This window comes from Athene cunicularia (genome assembly GCF_003259725.1).
Source record: "Athene cunicularia isolate RWA chromosome 2 unlocalized genomic scaffold, athCun1 chr2_part1, whole genome shotgun sequence".
In the NCBI taxonomy this organism is placed as follows: Eukaryota; Metazoa; Chordata; class Aves; order Strigiformes; family Strigidae; genus Athene; species Athene cunicularia.
The window spans coordinates 22,149,309-22,168,059 of record NW_020799095.1 but is presented as its reverse complement, the minus strand read 5'-3'; the positions used below and the strand labels follow the sequence as shown (position 1 = coordinate 22,168,059).

Below are 18,751 nucleotides of genomic sequence, written 5' to 3'. Positions count from 1 at the left end.
TCTGCGTGCATTTCCACCTTCATCTACTTTCCTCCAACTTAAAAAAAAAAGTCTAGACAAATAAAAATATTCAATCAACAGTGTAAACCATGTCAGTAAAAATGTATCTCCTAATATCCTTCTGCAGCTCTTCTCACCGATATAAAATTTCATGCACCAGTGGCATAACCAAGTAACATCCAGTACATACAAAACGATACACAGACCAAGATGTTCAGTGCTTGTGTCTCTGTTTTCTTCTACCAAGGTGTCCACTACTTAAAAAGAAGACAATTTCAGCTGGCATTTGATATAATGCAATTCTCCTGTCTTCATGTGAATGAACAATAGGAAGAATCATGGAAGAAGCGTGTTAAGCGAGTGACTGCAACACTACCTGATTCAGATAACACTTCAGTCCCCATTAAAAGCCACTGGCCCACAAAACATAGCCCGTTAGTCACTTTATGCCCACTACATTCCTAAGATTATGGAACCGATAAGGAGCGTGCAGCCACTGTAATTTGAAACAACAGTCTATATCTGACATGCCTAAGAATATATATATATATATATATATATATGTACGCTACATAACCCGGACACATCTGTATGTGCGCATATGTGTTTATGTAAAAGAAATGTATGTCCTGCAGGCCAGTCTTTGAGGATGCTTGATATTTGTAACATGAAAGTAATATGAACTCAGCTTGCTGATATAACAAGTTCTCACAGTTCTTACTGATTACTGCATGGTTATCAGTAAAACATATGACACATAGTTTTATTTGTACATGTAAACAAATAATACCTGCAAATTTCTGCAGCCATTTGGAGGTCTGTAGTATTGATACATTCAAAACATGCTATATGTGCCTCAGTTTATTCATTTGATTATGAAGCATTTTATTAAATGAGTTCCTGGTAATAATATTAACTGTAGACTTACCCTGGCATTGGTCCATTTCCAGAAAGACTATAAACTTGACGAGGATTTAAAAGGTACTGAAATTTTCTATAAATTCTGAAGAGGTAAAAGAGACAGGAAAACATATTTACTTATATGTTTGGATTTTTTTTTTTTTAAACTATCAAATGAAAGAATTGAAGAAGTTAACACATACTACAATTATATGAATTTCAGGATCTCATTTATAGAAAAAAATATCAAATTATTTGTACACAGCAATTATAATTCATGCATACAGTGTGGGCATAAAATTGAGACAGAAGTGCTACAAGCTATCTACAATTCAAATGCTATATATAGACAGAAAAAAAAATAGGGTAAGGAGGTACAATGACATAAGAAAAGGCGAGTCAAAAAAAACCTTTAGAAAAGCACATTGGTTCCTATTAAAATAACTCTACGGTAAAGGAGAGATTTATTCCTGAAATTTATTGCTAACACAAAATTACAAGTAAAATTAACTGCAAAAGCAAATTGGCTTTGCCTCCCACTAAAAACATCCCTGTAGGCTGAACAACATTCTGAGAACACAAATTTACTGTCAACAGTATCTCACTTGGATTATATTTGAATGGGAAGAAAATAAAAACTATTCAAAACCATTGTTTTACTTAAATTACACATATTTTAAAATTAGCTGAATATCAATTTATTGATACAGCATGAAAGCATTGTCCTACCCACCCCACCCCCACTCCCATAAATATTTCTTTAAATGGCAGAATATTTCAAAAACTCTAACTTTATAAATTTGAGGTTACTGGTCCTAAGAGTATGATAAACATTTTTTCTTCATTAAAAATATCAGAAATGCAGTTTCCTACAGCATGGTCACTGCTTTGTTTCTTACATAGAAACAAGTAAGCACATGGAAGGTTTGGAGCTCAGACTGATTAAGTATATACCTGGGATCTAAGGCAATGGTTTAAATTAAACACCTCTGTTTCTTGCTTTAACGTTTATGTCCTCAAGTTAATTAATATTTTAATGTTTTAAAGAAAGCATTTGTTTTTCCACTGAAATACCTCTTCCTTTCTTTTTATTGCCTTAGATGAAATAGAGGCATAGTAAGAGCTGAATTTTGAATTAAAATGTCTGTGTTTTCAAATTCAGTAAAATAAAACTGTGTAGACATAATCTATGTGCACACTGAGGAATTTTAAAAAATATTTTATTTTCTTAATAGCAATGCATAATTTATTAGGCTAGGTGGAAGACAAGGGTGTAAGAATACTGAATACAAACAAATTTATAATTATCTCTAAAATAGCCAAATTGGAACATTTTCTTAACTTCTCAATTATTTAGTGATATCAGCTTCTTCATAAAGCACTGTATTCAAACACACTCACACAATCTATTCCTGATGCCATTCCTGAGAGAAAAAGTCAATGTGAAATGGCTGGTTTCACTTTGCAAGCATGCACATATCATTGTCAACAAACTTGATGATGACTAAATCAGACATTTGACAGTGGATTTACAATACAGTATATTTTCATTTCATTTGCAGCATCTCATCAATGTAAAAGGATCCTATTTTTAGTTTTTTAATTACTATGTGTAAGTTGCTTCTCAGTGATATATAGGATTTAACCTGGCCAAAGGTGATGCTAATTTAATTTGTGTAGCTGACCATAAGAAGTTCATCAACAGTATTGTTACAGTCCCGAAGGCTTAAGTTACCTGCCTAAAAGTTTGGTGCTACAAAACATACTAGCCATTACCTACACTCACAGTACTGTTGTCAGGTACCAGTGAAATGCTATAAAAGCCTTCTTATTAAAGAGGGAGTATCTCTAGCCCAAACCCGTAAGTCCACCTGCAATAATGGAAAGATTATATTGAAACATACTTGATTCACTGCATACCATTCACAGGTACTTATCCATTATCAATAGCAGATAATTGCTTTATAATGACTCACTGTAAATGACACATCATGCTTTAAATTATTTTAACATATTTATGCATGCTAGTCTGTGTAAAATTCATAAATTGATGGTTCATTTCCATTCATACATTCTCAAAAAGAAAGGAAGACACTGTCTATAAACATTTCACACTAAACTCTAACTAGACCTAACTGACACATGCAAGATGAGGAAATGAACAGTAATTTAGCCTTCCAGTTTTATACACATAGTACCAAACAGACTACTGATACTGACATGTCTCTGAATGTCTTGCTTTTGCATGTAAGGAAGGAACTGGACATGGTTTCCTTGTGACAGGAGATTTGTTGCTGACAAAGCTAAGAGGCAGTGTAGTGGGTAATACCCCAAAAGACATGGGGTATTTTGTGATGGAGTGCAATTTCATGAACAAAGTCAGTTCATGAAATCACCACTTGTCACCACTACCTCCAGCTGGTTCTTACCCCACGACACAGTTTATCAACAGTTGTGCTTCTGTAACCATTTGCAGGGTTATTCTGTAATCTGGAAAACTAAAGAGATCCATTTAAAATACAAATCCTCGGAAAAGTTTCTTCATTGTCATTTTTTCACTTCATTCAAATCATGTCCATGATCTCACCTGAACCTCAAAATAGCTACACTAGCATAACTGAAGAGGCAGAAATTACAGCAGGAGTGGCCAAAGAGGACTGGGATCATCTCTAAAGAGCTCTGCTGCTGAATAAAATACACTTGAATGAAACTTGGGCTGAATTAGACCAAGCTATCTTCTGAAGTCATAAGATAATTTCTTTAGAGAGAGAAAAGAAATGTAGACAGAAACACACTGGCAATTCAAAACTGGCAGTAAAGTTGACTACATTGGGAAAAAGCTGGTATGAACAGTGCCTTGTGCCAGCTGGGGGGATGCATCTTCAGTCATCTAGGGGGTAACTATTCAAGACGTGGTCAGTATAGACTTAATTTAACACTAACGGCAGAGAAGAAAAAAGACAAGGACTCCTCCCCAAACTTAAAAGAATGGTAGTCACCTCCTAGACATACAACATTTGAAAAAAATCATTTGAAACTGCTTCTACATTTTGTCTCAATGCTAAATGAAAGTTTAGAAAGCCACATTAATCAGAGGGTGGTAGGGAAGAGCTGCTAGGAACCAAAGTTATTTGAAAACAACAAAGGTCAAAGATATCATCAACCTGTACTGCACAGACATTGAACATGGAGTCAGCAGGAAACGTCAGTGTACGGAAGCTGATCTCCAGTGCATCCAACCGCACATTTGTCAAGGAAACAATTGTATAATCTCACCTGCTGGTCAGGCAAATAAATTGGAAAACGGGGAAGTGGAAAACAAAGTAATGAGTATGGCAAAACAACAGCATGATTTAGAAGGACTCTTATGTGAGAAGCATTACCTTAACAACAGTCTTTACAAGCACTGCAGGCTTATTGTATATTCTCTGTTGACAGAAGCTATTTTGTCAGTGATATACTAAATATATACATTCTATTCACAGATTATTGAAAGCTGTTGTCCTGATTAGTCAGATCTTAAACACAGACCATCCAGGACTGTTAGCCCTAGGATGAAAGGGACATGCTGCAATTTTTTTTTTCTGATGAAATTAACCACATCTGTCCATTTTATGCACAATCACTGGAAACACGTTACAGTGTGATACAGCCTAAGGAAGACAGGTGATGGTTTGCTGAACTCCTATCCAATCTCATGCTTAATTAAAATCTATTTTTGGCGTGTGAAAGGCTTAAACTCATCAACTTTAATTCTAATTTGCTACTTTCTTCTTAATAAACATCGAACTAATTTTTGTTCTGTTTTATTATATATGTATGTATTACCCATTGGACTAAATAATTTAAGTCCAAATAATTGCAAATGCATTCGTGTTCCAGGTGATGGGCAATAAGTATTAATCTCTCCATTAAGAAGAAAATATAACTGGGTTATTTTCATAGCTCTTTCTTTTCCTATTACATCTGAAAGCCATAGCATTGGTTTTTAAAAGAGAAACCTATTGAAGAAAAATTTTATATTTACCACTACACATTTTGCAAAACTATGGCTTTCTAACAGAACCAAAGTTTTAAGCCCTATTGATAAGGTAATTAGATATGTAGAGAAAGTATGTTTGTGTTCTGAATGTACTTTTTCTACATATCCATTTGTTTCCCACCATCCCTCTGTTCTAACATGCAAAAAACAAAACTAAAGCACCTAATTATTTTAATTTAAAGTGATCCTCAGTTCTTTCCCTTTGATTTGAGAGATTTGAAAAAAATTGCAAAATATAAAATGAAATGACAAAGTATTATTGGAGGAGTGTATTTATTCAACTGGTTGTCAGATGGATGCATACCTCTCTCCAAGTCTAAGGGCAATGAAATGGGCTGGGTTACCATATGGCAAGGCATAAAATCTCATACGGGGAACTGTGGGAACACTCAAGTCTTGACAGTATCTGCAATAACCTTTCTGTGTTCAATGAAAGTCAATTAGAAATCATAACTTCATTCATCATGATCTCTCAAATACAGAAAATCCTAAGTAAAGACCAAAGAATAGCTTTCAGTGAAAGATCACCTTAATCTAAATGAGCCAAGATAATGAAATTCTCATCTACAAAAATTAGTAGGTTGTGGGGTATGGGTTTTTTTTCCCCCCTCACTGCTGTGGAAATCTTACTTTTGTTACAGCCTATCCTCTACTCCAAGCCTCTCAATACTTGATCAGATTACAAAATCACTATAAACGAAAAGCCTGACCTGAATCATCATAACTGTGAATTTTGCAAAGCTATTAATGCCTTCAAATGTCCCATGATTTTTACTTTTCACAACACAACTGCCACAAAATTATAGGGGGGGTGGAAATAGGGGATTCTTCTCTTTCTGCTACTGACTGTAAAGCAGTCAGATAAAAACCAGTAAAAGTAAAAAGTTAAATATTATTGTTCCCTGAAAATATTTTAATCCCTTCAATTAAATCTTCAAGCTAATATGCACTCTTAACATCCTTATTTTGTTATGCTACTGATATTGATACAAATCATTAACATCTAAAAGGCAGAGGGTAAACCCCTTCTCATCAAACAGTCCATATATGGACTTTTTAAAACCTTTTAGAACCTAGTTTTAGATCTAAACATGAGGTAATATTTCCTGGTGGTGAATGACTTGAGATATGCTTATATAACTATGCATCTGACCTTTTGATGTGTTCTTCCTAACACAGAAATATTGAGTGCAACCATGACACATTAGTATGCAACTTAACATTTTATTTTGTGTGGTATCAAAGCCATTTTAAGAGGTTCTCATACTTCCCTATACTCAGTTGCTGGTGGCTACCCTCATGCTGTACACTTCACTGTGTAATGACACTTCTAGGTAATGCTGTTAGTGAATGAAGCGTGTATAAGGCATTCATTTTTTAAATTCAAATCATTCTTGTAATGTGCTTAGCCTCAGTAACAGTTGCATAACAAACTGAGAAGTGTCAGACTGCAACATGTGAATGGGAATAGGAGCTTGGGAAGATCAGGTTTTAAGCTTGCTTATACCTTGGGAAATATCTAACATTAAATGACATCCCTTGTGCATTAAACCCTTTTAGACAGTAACACCTGAGACCAGTTACAAGCTGGGAAATGAAAGCTGTGAAACTTTCATTAACATTTCATTAAATTGTTTCAAGGTTATAACTATGTAAGTGCATCGCTCTAACCTACCTCTCACCTACATCATTCCAGACTGGATCTCTGATCTACTCACTTCATATCAGTACTACAGAAAAGTCAAGTTGAGTGCTAGCACATTACCTTCCACAGTGCCTTTGACGGCAGAAGTAGACCAGGGCTACCTCAAACTGCTACTGTGTCTGAAACATGAATACTCAGATTGGCTCATATTGATTTGTTGTGATTGCAAAGACATGTTCTTGAAACTGTTTAGAATGAATCTTTTAGAACATTAAATGACTTTGACACAACTAGCCTTGTTGGCATTGCTGATTATGTAGGCATACCAGTCCAGAGATTACATAATCAGCTCCTAAATGATAACTTGTTCTCTCAGAGATCTTCGAATACAGCTTTGGTTAAGTGTTCTTCAGCTCTGAGAATTCCCCTAACATTTGTTCTGCAGGATTTTGTCCCTTTTGTCAGTTTACTTTAAGGGACACTTTTGAAAGAAATAATCTAAGAGAGGCGATGGGGAAGAGGCAGGGAAATATGACCCACTTGCAGTTTACTTGATTGGTTCCAAGCTTTAGAATCACACTGGATCCTTCCTTTTGGGTACCCACATCGCCCAGTATCCATGGGTAACGAAGCTGGTGCAGGGTCTGGAGCACAGGTCATACAAGGAGCGGCTGAGGGAACTGGGGGTGTTTAGTCTGGAGAAGAGGAAGCTGAGGGAAGACCTCATCGCCCTCTACAGCTACCTGAAAGGAGGGTGCAGAGAGCTGGGGATGAGCCTCTTTAACCTAGTAGTAAGCGACAGGACAAAAGGGAATGGCCTCAAGTTGCACCAGGGAAAGTTTAGACTAGATGTCAGGAAGTATTTCTTTCCAGAAGGGGTTGATAGGCCTTGGAATGCACTGCCCAGGGAGGTGGTGAAGTCCCCATCCCTGGAGGTGTTTAAGAGTTGGGTCGACTTAGCACTGAGGGATATGGTGTAATTGGGAACTGTCAGTGCTAGGCTAACGGTTGGACTAGATGATCTTCAAAGTCCTTTCCAACCCAGTTGATTCTGTGATTCTGTATCATCTTGAGCCTGATCTTGCTGAAAAGACTGTAACCTTTTAAAAGACTTGAAGGTTAAATTGCAGCACTGACATGGTAAGCTAGGCTATAAAAATCTGCGGATTTATGTAATGGTCAAAAATGTCCATATTATTAGCACTTCTGATTCTGAAATACACTGAAAAAACTGCTCAGGGGGTAACTAATTAAGCATTTCTGCCTGAGTCTGATGGAGAGTAGGAGAAGAATGCTCCTTACCTCTGTTTTATCATGCCTCTTATAGAGCAACATTTAAACATAACTTCAGGCACTTAGAATTTAAATCAATGTAATTACTGATGTATATAAAACTAAGCATGGTTTTAAAGTTTGTGGGATTGGACCCTAATACTTTAACTGGATTGTTAGAATACGTCCTATCTACAGAAATCAAAAGATTTCTCTGTAGGAAATCTTACAGACAGGCTAGAGAATCAACTCAGTAAATCTCTGAAAGGCAAGTTGTACATTAGAAAATGGAATACTGAAATTATTGGCCTGTCTGCATAATTATTAGAGAGATAAAAAGAAAACTCTTGTAACTTCAAAGTTGCAGTGCAAGATAAAACAACTCACATCTTCATGCAAATCACAGAAAATCACAGAGTCATATAGCTACTTTTTCTGATGCAAAACTAAACTGTTGTATAGAACTCATTCTAGTTTTTAACTACAGATTTTACAACTCATGCTTGTGTGTACCTCTTCTAAACAGGGCAATGGGTTGTTTAAATGTGAGACATAACAGTATAAAAATGTTGGATTCTTTTTCATATACAAACTTTTAACATTATTTTTAATTATAACACAGAGATCTGTATAAAGAAAGAGTGGGGCGAAAAAAAGAGAAAAAATAAACCTTACCTTTCTCCTTGTTTCCCACCACTTTTAGGATTGACAAAAACTAAAAGTGGATGAGTGCCTGGAACTGGAGTGATCTAAAAGAAGGGAATAACACAGCCACTCATTAATGCTGTGTGTTGCATTCATTTTTTCCTATAGTAGACAGAAAACAAAAAGCTTAATGCAAACTCTATGTCATGCTATGTAATCCAGCTGGAAGCAATTCCATAATTTGCAATAATCCTCACTTCATTAATTTGCCACAAATTGCAAGTGACTTTTTTTCTAATGCTGTCTGTCTTACAGCTGCGATTCAATTTTAACTTATAATTCCATTGAAATATTTATATATATATAGATATATATATTTATATATATATATATATTTTATATATATATATAGCTTACATCCATCAATAGAGAAGAAAACTTTAAATGCAAGAAATGCATGATGGATTCTGACAGTAATTTCCTATGGAAAAAGCTATGAAGAAACAGTATTTTGTAGTAAGAAATGACACAATACTATAAAGATCAAATATAACTACATGAAATCTTAAACTTGATGGAATATTTTTTTTTTTAAATTATAGAAACCTGAAATATTTGGTATGATATAAAATCACATACTTTTAAAAATGTAACAAACTGTAACAATAATGAGTTCCTTTCAACACCTTAGAAAGCTGGAAAACTTAAAAAATTAAGAGGAGAAAACATGTGGAAGGGCAAGCCTGAGAAAAAGTATGGAAAGATATGCTGAAGGAAACAATGACTTCTACCATGTTTTTTAATTCATTTGTGCATGGAAACTTTTAAATGTTCACATTCATGTTTAGCTTTACAAACTAACACCTTTCTTCTAAGTAATGGTGTTAGTCTGAAATTTTAGATACCAAAAAATGTGCGTGTTAACTGTCTTTGCTCCACAGACTTGAAGAACATAAAAAAAAAAGACATCTGATGATCTAATATTTGTTTTTAAACCATAAAGCTAGACTAATCGTATTTAAAATTATCACTTTTACACATGTATCAATTCTAGAATAAGTTTAAAACCATATTAAAAGTGCAAAGACAACATCTCCAGAATCATGCACTGAAAACTTCAGAGATAAATCTTAGACTGCCTCTGTTTCAAAATTATACATTGTAGGCTCTTGCTCCAAATCCTTTTTCATAATTCCTGAAACAACAAAATCTTTTTAGCCGAAGATCTCATAAAATGTAATTTAAGACAGAACCCCAGAAACATGATAGCTAAGGTGTCTTACAGGCATCCTAGACATAAGCATATAATCCAATAGGCATCTAAAAGCTCTTGTAGTAGGGAGTGTTAAGCACTAGTGTGTCACCTCCATCCATAACTTCAAAAACAATGGATCCAAATGTATTCCAATATATACAACAAATAATGAAAAACTCCAACAAACTTAGTGGAATTAAACCTAGCATAAAACCAACCCAGTATCACATTTTGCACAGTATGTTGTTTACAGCAAAGTGCTTACGTTGAAACATATATCAAATTACAGGATGTAGTGAAGTTTGTCATATATTTAATTTTTATCTACTGTTTTAATCAATTTTAGTTATTTAGCCAATTCCCATGATGTTTGTTCCTGTGAACTAAGTGTAAACCAACGGTGCTCATTGTGACAGAGATGGACTACCTACTGAAATCCCTTAGGACGCAGGTTAATTAATGAGACTCATCCTAAGGTTATACATGATCTATTACTTCCTCTAATTAGAAATAATAATCCTGATCATTACGCTGGTTAGCTAGAAAGAAGTAAGATGAATGTGCTTAACTATGATTAATTGTCTTTAAGTCGTGCAGATCTCCACTGCCACTAAGTTATCTGCTCACTGCAGTCTGATGGAAGGCAGGTTTGGTGTTGATACTTTTCTCAACAAAAGCTAAATGAAGAACTTATTTCTATTTTAAATCTTTTATTTCAAAACTTAACCATACTATTAGAAGTAGAAAGTTTAGGATCATCACAAAAATCTAGTAACTAGTTTATATTCCACTCAATTCTAAAATAAGGTCTCTTTTACTTAATTCCTTACAGCTTTTCCAAATTACTTATCGAGATAACATAGCTCTTTCCATATAATAAACAATGCAACTAAAGATTTAGACTAAATTTGTTAACATTTTCAAGCCTTAATCTAGTATCATTTAAAGGTAATCTCCACAAAGTTATTGGACAAGTGACTTAAATCTAAAAAAAAAAAAGAAAAAAAAAAAAGTGGACCATATATCTATTTAGCTTCTTCCATACTGGAAACAGGTCTAACAGGAGCAGTATGAAGATTTGCTGGGTATCTTTGATATGCCACCTTTGATACTTAAATCATAAACAAATGCAAATAACATAATGATCAAGTTTTCTGAATAAAAGAGGTTCCCAAAAAAGTCACAAAAATCCTTTTCCTCTTTACTGAAGGTCAAGTTAAAATGAGACCTTGCCAGCAAAATCAGACTATTAGAATAAGAGTAGCATGCTTTGGCCAGATACAGGAGAATTAGAGTAGTTAGTATACTTTGGTCAGCTACAGAATTTTTTTGCCCCAGACCATCAGGCAAAATAATAACTTTAACTACCAGTTACATTTATGGAATCTTACATCTTTGTGGAAATAGTTCAAAAATTACACAATCTGTGGGTGAAAAAACCCCACTAACAGTCTAACTGATCCCATCCTTTCACTATGGTATCCTTCGAGATCCACAGCCTTGACAATGACCAAGTTACTATTGATCAAAAATTTAATAGTTGGTGCCAAGTTGGATTCCTGTTACTCAAAACCAATTTTATCCCATAGAGAAAAACAAAGACCACAGTATAATCAGCAAATTAGGGTCATCACTGTAGAATTATTTCTGTTATCAACATGAGTACCAGTATTACATCGTGCACTACATTACAGATGTAGCATTACAGAACAATACGAAGCAATTCAGAAAACACCGCAAATCCATCAATAATTATTGTAACCATCTTAGTCGTCACTCCTTTCTCTCCTTCTCAAGTGATAATAAATAAAAGTAATGATGAATCCTAGGCTTTGGATTCATCATGGAGAGAGAAGACAGAACATAAATTTTGGATCATACTAACAAAGCTTATAGAAAAGCTTAAGCCCTAATTACCTGAAAGCAGAAATTTTAATAATTTAAGTTTGTGTATGCAAGAGTCAGCGGTGCTAGGAGTTTGCTAGTTTGAACAGACTAGGTACTATATCCCAGGCACTGTATTGCGTAAGTGGGAAATAGAGTCTTAAAAAATACTTGAAAATATACGATAAGCATAAGCAATATAATGCTTGGAGCAAAATCAAATTTCATAATGATACATGGCGCTGCTACCAAAAGGAGATGCCAAAGATGCTCCTCTATCTAGAGCAGCTGGGCTCACTGAATTGCATGGATATCACCCAAAAGTTAGAAAACTGTGTGCTTCCTTTAGCACCAGTTTATTAGCCACGCTGTGACTGATTTGACAGAATTTGAGCTTTCGGTCAATGAATACTCTAGCCTTTTTGCTTCCTGCTCTATCACAGATGATCTGGATAGCAATGCAGTCTGTGAGGATGGTAAGTACAGGAAAGAGAGCCCTAAGAGCCATGAATAATGACCGCTGCAATATCTTACTAGACCATCAATAGAACAAAACATGACTGCACAGGTTTTAGGGTTTGGTTGGGTTTTTTTGTTTAATTTTCTTTGGATTCTCAACAAGAATGTTTCTCTAACCTAAAAGATGAAACAATAAAATAAGCCTTTCTGTCTTGACACAATAAGGTATAACTTGAAGTATGAGGTACACAGCATTTGATCTATGGTAATGGAAAATTTTACATTTTACTGAATCTCGATTGCAACATATCAAAAGATACAGAGAACAGTCACCTATGTATACTAAGTGATTATCACATTGTTACCATGATGATCATTTAACTCAGGAAATAAAGAAGCAGCATCATGTATGTGAATACTGATTTTACTCAAAAATATCTCAAGGGAAAGAAGTCAAGCAGTTCAGGCAGAACTTTGGCATGCCTCTAAGCAAGCTCCCTTAAATAACACTAGTTCAACACACACACCGTTTTTTCTTTCAAGCAGAAAAAACTCCATTTTTATTCTAGGTATCACTAATATGGAAACCACCTTGCTTGTCTCCACTCTTAATTTTGGTATTTCAAATATCCTACTTGGAAATAGCTGGACAAATAATATCCTTGAAGTTTACTCCATCCATCTGTTAATTAACAGATCCAAATGAGAATAGTGAACAGTTATCAAGACACAGACTAAGATTTATAATGTAAATTCACACGATGCTGCGTGACAGATACTAAAACAATCAAGTTCAGCTTCACCCCACAATACAAGTGTTTTAGAGCTATTTTTTCCTCCCCCTTAATGTCTTAGGAAATCCTACCAATCACATGAGAAGCAGATTTGCACTGCAGGATTCCTATACAGATAGAAGAATTTACCTATTGTATTTTAAAATATGTTAAAGTGAAATATTATAAAAGTGAATGTGTAGGAACTATTTCACTTTAAAGATTGCTCACTCTATCATTGTCTTCATACCTACAAGTATCTCCTTTAAATTAAAATAACAATAATCACACCTGAAGACCTTGTCCATCTACGGTGACAGAATTTGCTCTTTGCATTTTGTTCCGTTCTCCCAGTTTGTTCATTTGCTGGGGGCAACTCTTTTCTTTTTTCACTGTTGCTTGTCTTTCCTTGAAAAAAATGAGAGAAAAAAAGAAAATGGAACATTTTAACACATTATATAATGTCATACAATTGTAACTGAGCCTGTGCCTCCAAGAAGTTGTTTTTTGACTAGATAGTAATGTCAGATTTTGCATTAATGAAAATGAGATCTCAGTCAAGTTATTACACAATGTCTGGCCACTTCACATGACATCTATCTATGTGCCTGGACATTCCATAATGACTACGCAATAGATAGATGAAAAGTGTGCAGTCACAACACAAATTAATGCAATGATGTGGAAAGATAATCTGACATTGCCAGGATGGCATTCTAAAACTTGAAAGCCAATCATACCATATGCTTGATTGTTTAGTAAGAAAACTGGTAAGAGATCAGTAATTTATCAAAATTTCATCCTGACTGCTAGCAAAGACTACTTTAAGAGTACTTTACCACTCTGGAAAAAATATACCTGTTCTAAATGTACCATAATCAATCGGCTGAGTGGCTTTTTATAAAATATGTATTTTATATCAGAAAGAAAACAGAGTCTACATCAGATTCTAAGCCGCTGGCAACTTTTCATGCTGATACACAGCACAATCAGATGGATATTTGAAAGAGGAAAGCTCAAAAGTATGTTGCTGTAATCATATTTTCAATTGTTGTCAGGTCATTTCAGAGAACTCTGAATGAAGAAAAAAAATAAACGTCCTTGCTCTTTGTATCTCATTTATCCTATTTATAAACTGCACCCAGCATGTCCTTTTAGGTTGTCCAAAAACGCACCATAAATTAAGACAGCAGATGTTTATAAAATAGAATCAGTGTCCCCAATCCCAACTGCACCCCAGTCACTTTCCTCACTTCACAAGTGCAAGGAGGCTTTAAACTAGTCAGGGGAATGGGCTGGCACAAAGCTGCTGCACTAGAAAGGAGCATGAAGGACGCTGTTGCACCCCCTGCAACTGCACTCAGTAAGCAGTTCATTAAATGTTACCATTTACGTTCCATCCCAGGCCAAACCCATCTCTGAGCTACCTCTGATAAAGCCTTAGGGACTGCACTAGCAATTAATCCACACCACTCTTTCTGGAGTAGTTTAAACTGGTAAGAAACATCGACACAGATTCTCTGGCAGGAAAGGAATAACTCCCAGTCTAATAACAGTGCCTTCTAACACAGATGTGGACCATCACTGTTTTTATACCATCTTTAGTTTCCTTAAATTTGGAGACTGATATAGCCTCAATCTAGTCTTGATGCAAATAGAGGTCCAAGTCATCCCAGGCTGCTTCAGGTAGCTAAGTGTTTTGGGGAACTATGAAAATCTGATCACATTTCCCATGAAAGGACTGACAAATCTATGTCACAGAAAAAGAACACTATTTCTCATATACAGTGAGATTCCTAAGAGGTTAGTTAACTGAGCAATTTCTGAGTGACATAATCAGTTGAAGTGGATGTCCAAGAGTCTAGACCACAAAATCACTGCTTTAAACTGAAAACAGTAAAAGCAACTAGTGCTATTTATCTCAGCCCTAACCTTCAAAACACATTGTCCATATCACTGCCTAAGAAATCACCAACTCTACACTTATGTATTTGACCTTTTTTAGAAAACAGAATTACATTTGTGAACTAACACAAAACATTAATGTAGAATTGTATTGGCAAGTGCCAAGGATAGGGAGCAAGAAAGTTCAGTATGAAGGAAGCTTCACACTTCATTACATATGTAAGAAGCAGCTTTGAGGTTTCAAACAACTTTGCAAATAGCTACCCTTAAAAATCACTACATTTTATAAAAAGTAAGCATACCATGTTAAACAGGATTTTATATTACAGCCAAATCTGGATGTTGGATATTGCAACACCTTCAAAAAATCAAATCAGATGTCAGTAATGTAGACACACAACTAGTAAAAAAGCCTGTTTTCTAACAAAAATCAGGGATGGAGAGCAAATTTTAAAAAGTCTAGAGAAATGTTAAGCTAAACAACATATTTGTGACAGTTCAAAGTGTGACAGTGCTGGAACAGATCCAGCACACTGAGTATGTGCATTTAGAGAGGTTAAAAAAACACTGCTCTAAAGAGGTCTACTTATAAAGTGTGGCACTAAAAATCTTCTGCATATATCATGCTAGTACTTAGAGGGAAAGTATTTATACACTGCTGAGAACCGTCTTTACATAAAAGATGCTTACCACAGTGCCCAAACCTACTGTTATCAATCACTCACAAGCAAAATGCAGTAACAATTACCTCAAGCAAAGTTTTGGATATTGTTTTTTTGTTGTTGTTGTTGTTCCAGCATGATACAGATAGCAGCAAATACCCTCAGCTGGTCTTGGCCCTATGACTGCTGCATTAGCAACATTCCTTCTCCAATTTATATTACCTGGTCCATAAGCAAAACAATTGCTTGACTCACAGACAAAGGCAGCTTCTCCTAAGCAGTGACTACACAAAATTAGGCCATACACCTCACACAATATAAAGAAAAAGGATATTCATGATACCATCTTGTCTAGTGTAAAAAAAAAAAAAAGGAAAAAAAAAGGATACCTGACCTCATTATCATTGAAGGTCTGCTTCCTTCAGTGATCATTTTTGAATAAAATATAAAGTTTTTCGTATCACCCATCCTATATGCATATGATACCACATGAATATGATACATGTCACCACATGTACTAACTGTGCTCTCTGAAATATTTCTGAAGATGCTCATAGGAGATTTTAGGTTTCCTACAGTTATTTATCCTATAATTTTTAGATATATGTCATACTAGTGAGAATCTGACTTAGTCTGTATGAAATAATGTAATAATGTGTATTTTCATTCTACTGAATAAATCTATTAATGAAACAGAAAAAGATTTACCATTTCATTAAGAAAAGCTCTTAAATATTCTTTCCCAGATAATTTTCATTTCACACATGAAATAGAAAGCTGGTTTTCTAATCCAGTTGTACATGACTTTAAATAACTTTCTTTCAGGAACTATAACATTACTAAGATATCCAAGAGTGTCAGGAACTAAATAGTGTCATTTTTTAATGAGATAATAACAGTTTAATAAAATCATCTGTGTATAATAGCTTACAAATTCTAGCAGTGTTAAGACAAATTTGACATGCATTGAAAAAATGGGTTTACAAAATGCAAAAAATTATTTTTCAAGGTAAGAAATGTTTCTACAAGTTGTGCTGTATTTAATGTCTTGTTAATTAAGGCATACAAAATGATTAATGTATCTGTGAACCATTTTGTTTAGTGGACATGCATGAGGTTGATAGAGATACTGAATACAGCATTTTAAAAGCTATTGTACATTTTGATGGCTCAAAGAATCAAGGTTTTCTGTTCTTTTGGTATGTGCCAGAGCATATACCTTTCAAAAGAGTACTTACCAAACCAAATCTTTCCCACCCATTTTTGCACCTCTCATGCTTTCTTTTCTCCCCTTGAACCCCCACTTTGAAGTCAATATACTAGAGCTTCTACCATTCAGTACTGCTCCAGAGAGATCACTGTCAAGTAAGGACAATCCAATTGTACCAACAAAAAAGAATTGATAAATAAGACAGGGCCTTTCAAATGATAACACAGGATATCATGTCTAGATTTTCAGTTCAGCCCCAAAATGCACTTTATAGCAAAAAGAATCAGTATCACAATCCGTTAGTACTCGTGCGTACATGGATGCCTCCTGTTACGCACCTCAGGGAGCAAACCTCCTAAAGTGGGTAGCGTCTGTTGGAAAAAAAGAATGTTAGGCTGCAACACCAAACAGCTGGGATGGCAAGGGGCATGGAGGGAGCGCTCACAAGGAACATTAGATTGTAGCAGTTGTATTTAACAACAAATTTTTACACATTTGCACGACTGTATTCCCACAATGTTTTGGCTGTCATATTATATAATTTATATTCCAGGAAGCATGTGTGGGATCATTTTAGCACCAGCTAAAAATATTAGAAAACCTGAGGACTTTATTCTTTCAAACAATAAAAAGAGATTCTTGGTACCTGGGGAGTATTCTTTTTGTTTTATCTTCCAAGTCTTTGAATCCTCATCCAAAGCAAGGAATCTTATTTAGAAAGCTTTCTTCTACTACAATTGACAAGCTATACAACATTCATCCTCAAAAAGTACTTCTAATCTTTCTTTATATAGAGGTACAGTCTTCACACAAAACACTAACAGAAATAGCATACTCTACTGTAGCTGTCATAAGAAAGCAGAGGAGTAGTAAATAATGGCTTACTAAATAGTTAGTTCTTTATATGTTAACTGCTGATATGGAATCCAGTGCTAATGCAACAAAAATTCTTTTTTCTTCACCTTGTCTCTTAATCAATGTGAAAATCTATTTTTCTGGATTATTTTGTACACTGCTGAGATTATTTAAAGCAATTTATTTTATACATTAAACAACAATTTATTTATACATCAGATAGGATTATAAAGCCATTAGTGAATGATTAATACCATTACACAGTTTGTAAGAAAGTACTGAAAACTTGACAAGATTAGTGACCAACTCACTGTCCAGCAAGTTGCACATGATCATACTGTAAAGGAAAGGTAAGGCTTCTAACTATTCTGAGAACTGTCTTGATAGAAACATTTGCAGCTAAAAAAAAAAAAATTAAAAATCACATTACATCAATCAGAAGGAGGTATTTTGTCACCCATAAGGCTACTAGCCAAAATACACGGAAAAGGACGAGACTGGAATGGAGATGATGTCATTTAAGAACATCTTCAAAAATAGCTGACCACAAGACTGTTCTGAATAAGGAACTACTATATGAAAACTTTATATATATACTTTGTGTTGCTTGCTTAATATGTCTTAATAAAGATGTAAAGAATTACACATCAAAATCACAATCAAGTATTTCTCATTTAACACATCAGCCTTAGTTCATTTAGTTGGCTGAAGATAACTTGCCTCACATCTTATCGATATGCAACAACAGTAGGGCCCAAGACTTTTTGAAAATAAAAACATGTTAAACTCCAATGGGAGAAGATGTAAGGAATAAACTTAGGGACAAACAGCAGTGATGAGTTGTGGGCAGGCAACTAGGTATAACTTAAAATGACTGAATGGCTGCCATTTCAGTTTATCATCATCTTATTATTTTAACATTGAACTGTGTTTGCAGAACAGATAATTAGTTATGAAGATACATTTTCCTCCAGGGCAATTATTAATTTCCTTCTGACTTCAAAGAAATGAAAAAGCTCTTAGTGTAGATAAATACACCATTATATTTCAAGTCTGGTTTAGATTCTCAGAGAACTGAATCTGCAATATGGTATACAATTGAAAAGGAAAAAAGTGGTTTGTTTTTGAATCTGTTTCAGTTGTTATGTCATTACTTAATACTGAACACACATATTTAAATCCCCCCCCCCCCCCCCCCCCCCCCCCCTCGAAATGTATATATTCAAAGAACTGGTTTTTAATAG

The 18,751-nt window shown here is 34.8% G+C and overlaps 1 protein-coding gene across 7 annotated transcripts in view; it reads right to left on the bottom strand.

The window, feature by feature from the left end:
- Nucleotides 1-18,751, bottom strand: part of DGKB (diacylglycerol kinase beta) — a 358,512-nt gene that overhangs the window by 214,112 nt on the left and 125,649 nt on the right. For 4 of the 7 annotated variants that reach the window (XM_026843216.1, XM_026843219.1, XM_026843217.1 and 1 more), the window contains 4 exons: nucleotides 16,991-17,023; nucleotides 13,167-13,283; nucleotides 8,535-8,608; nucleotides 929-1,003 (listed from right to left, as the gene is read on the bottom strand). In XM_026843216.1, coding sequence (XP_026699017.1) covers nucleotides 929-1,003; nucleotides 8,535-8,608; nucleotides 13,167-13,283; nucleotides 16,991-17,023 — 299 coding nt within the window. The remainder of the gene's footprint in view (nucleotides 1-928; nucleotides 1,004-8,534; nucleotides 8,609-13,166; nucleotides 13,284-16,990; nucleotides 17,024-18,751) is intronic. The other 3 variants (XM_026843218.1, XM_026843222.1, XM_026843223.1) reach the window with 1 other exon arrangement.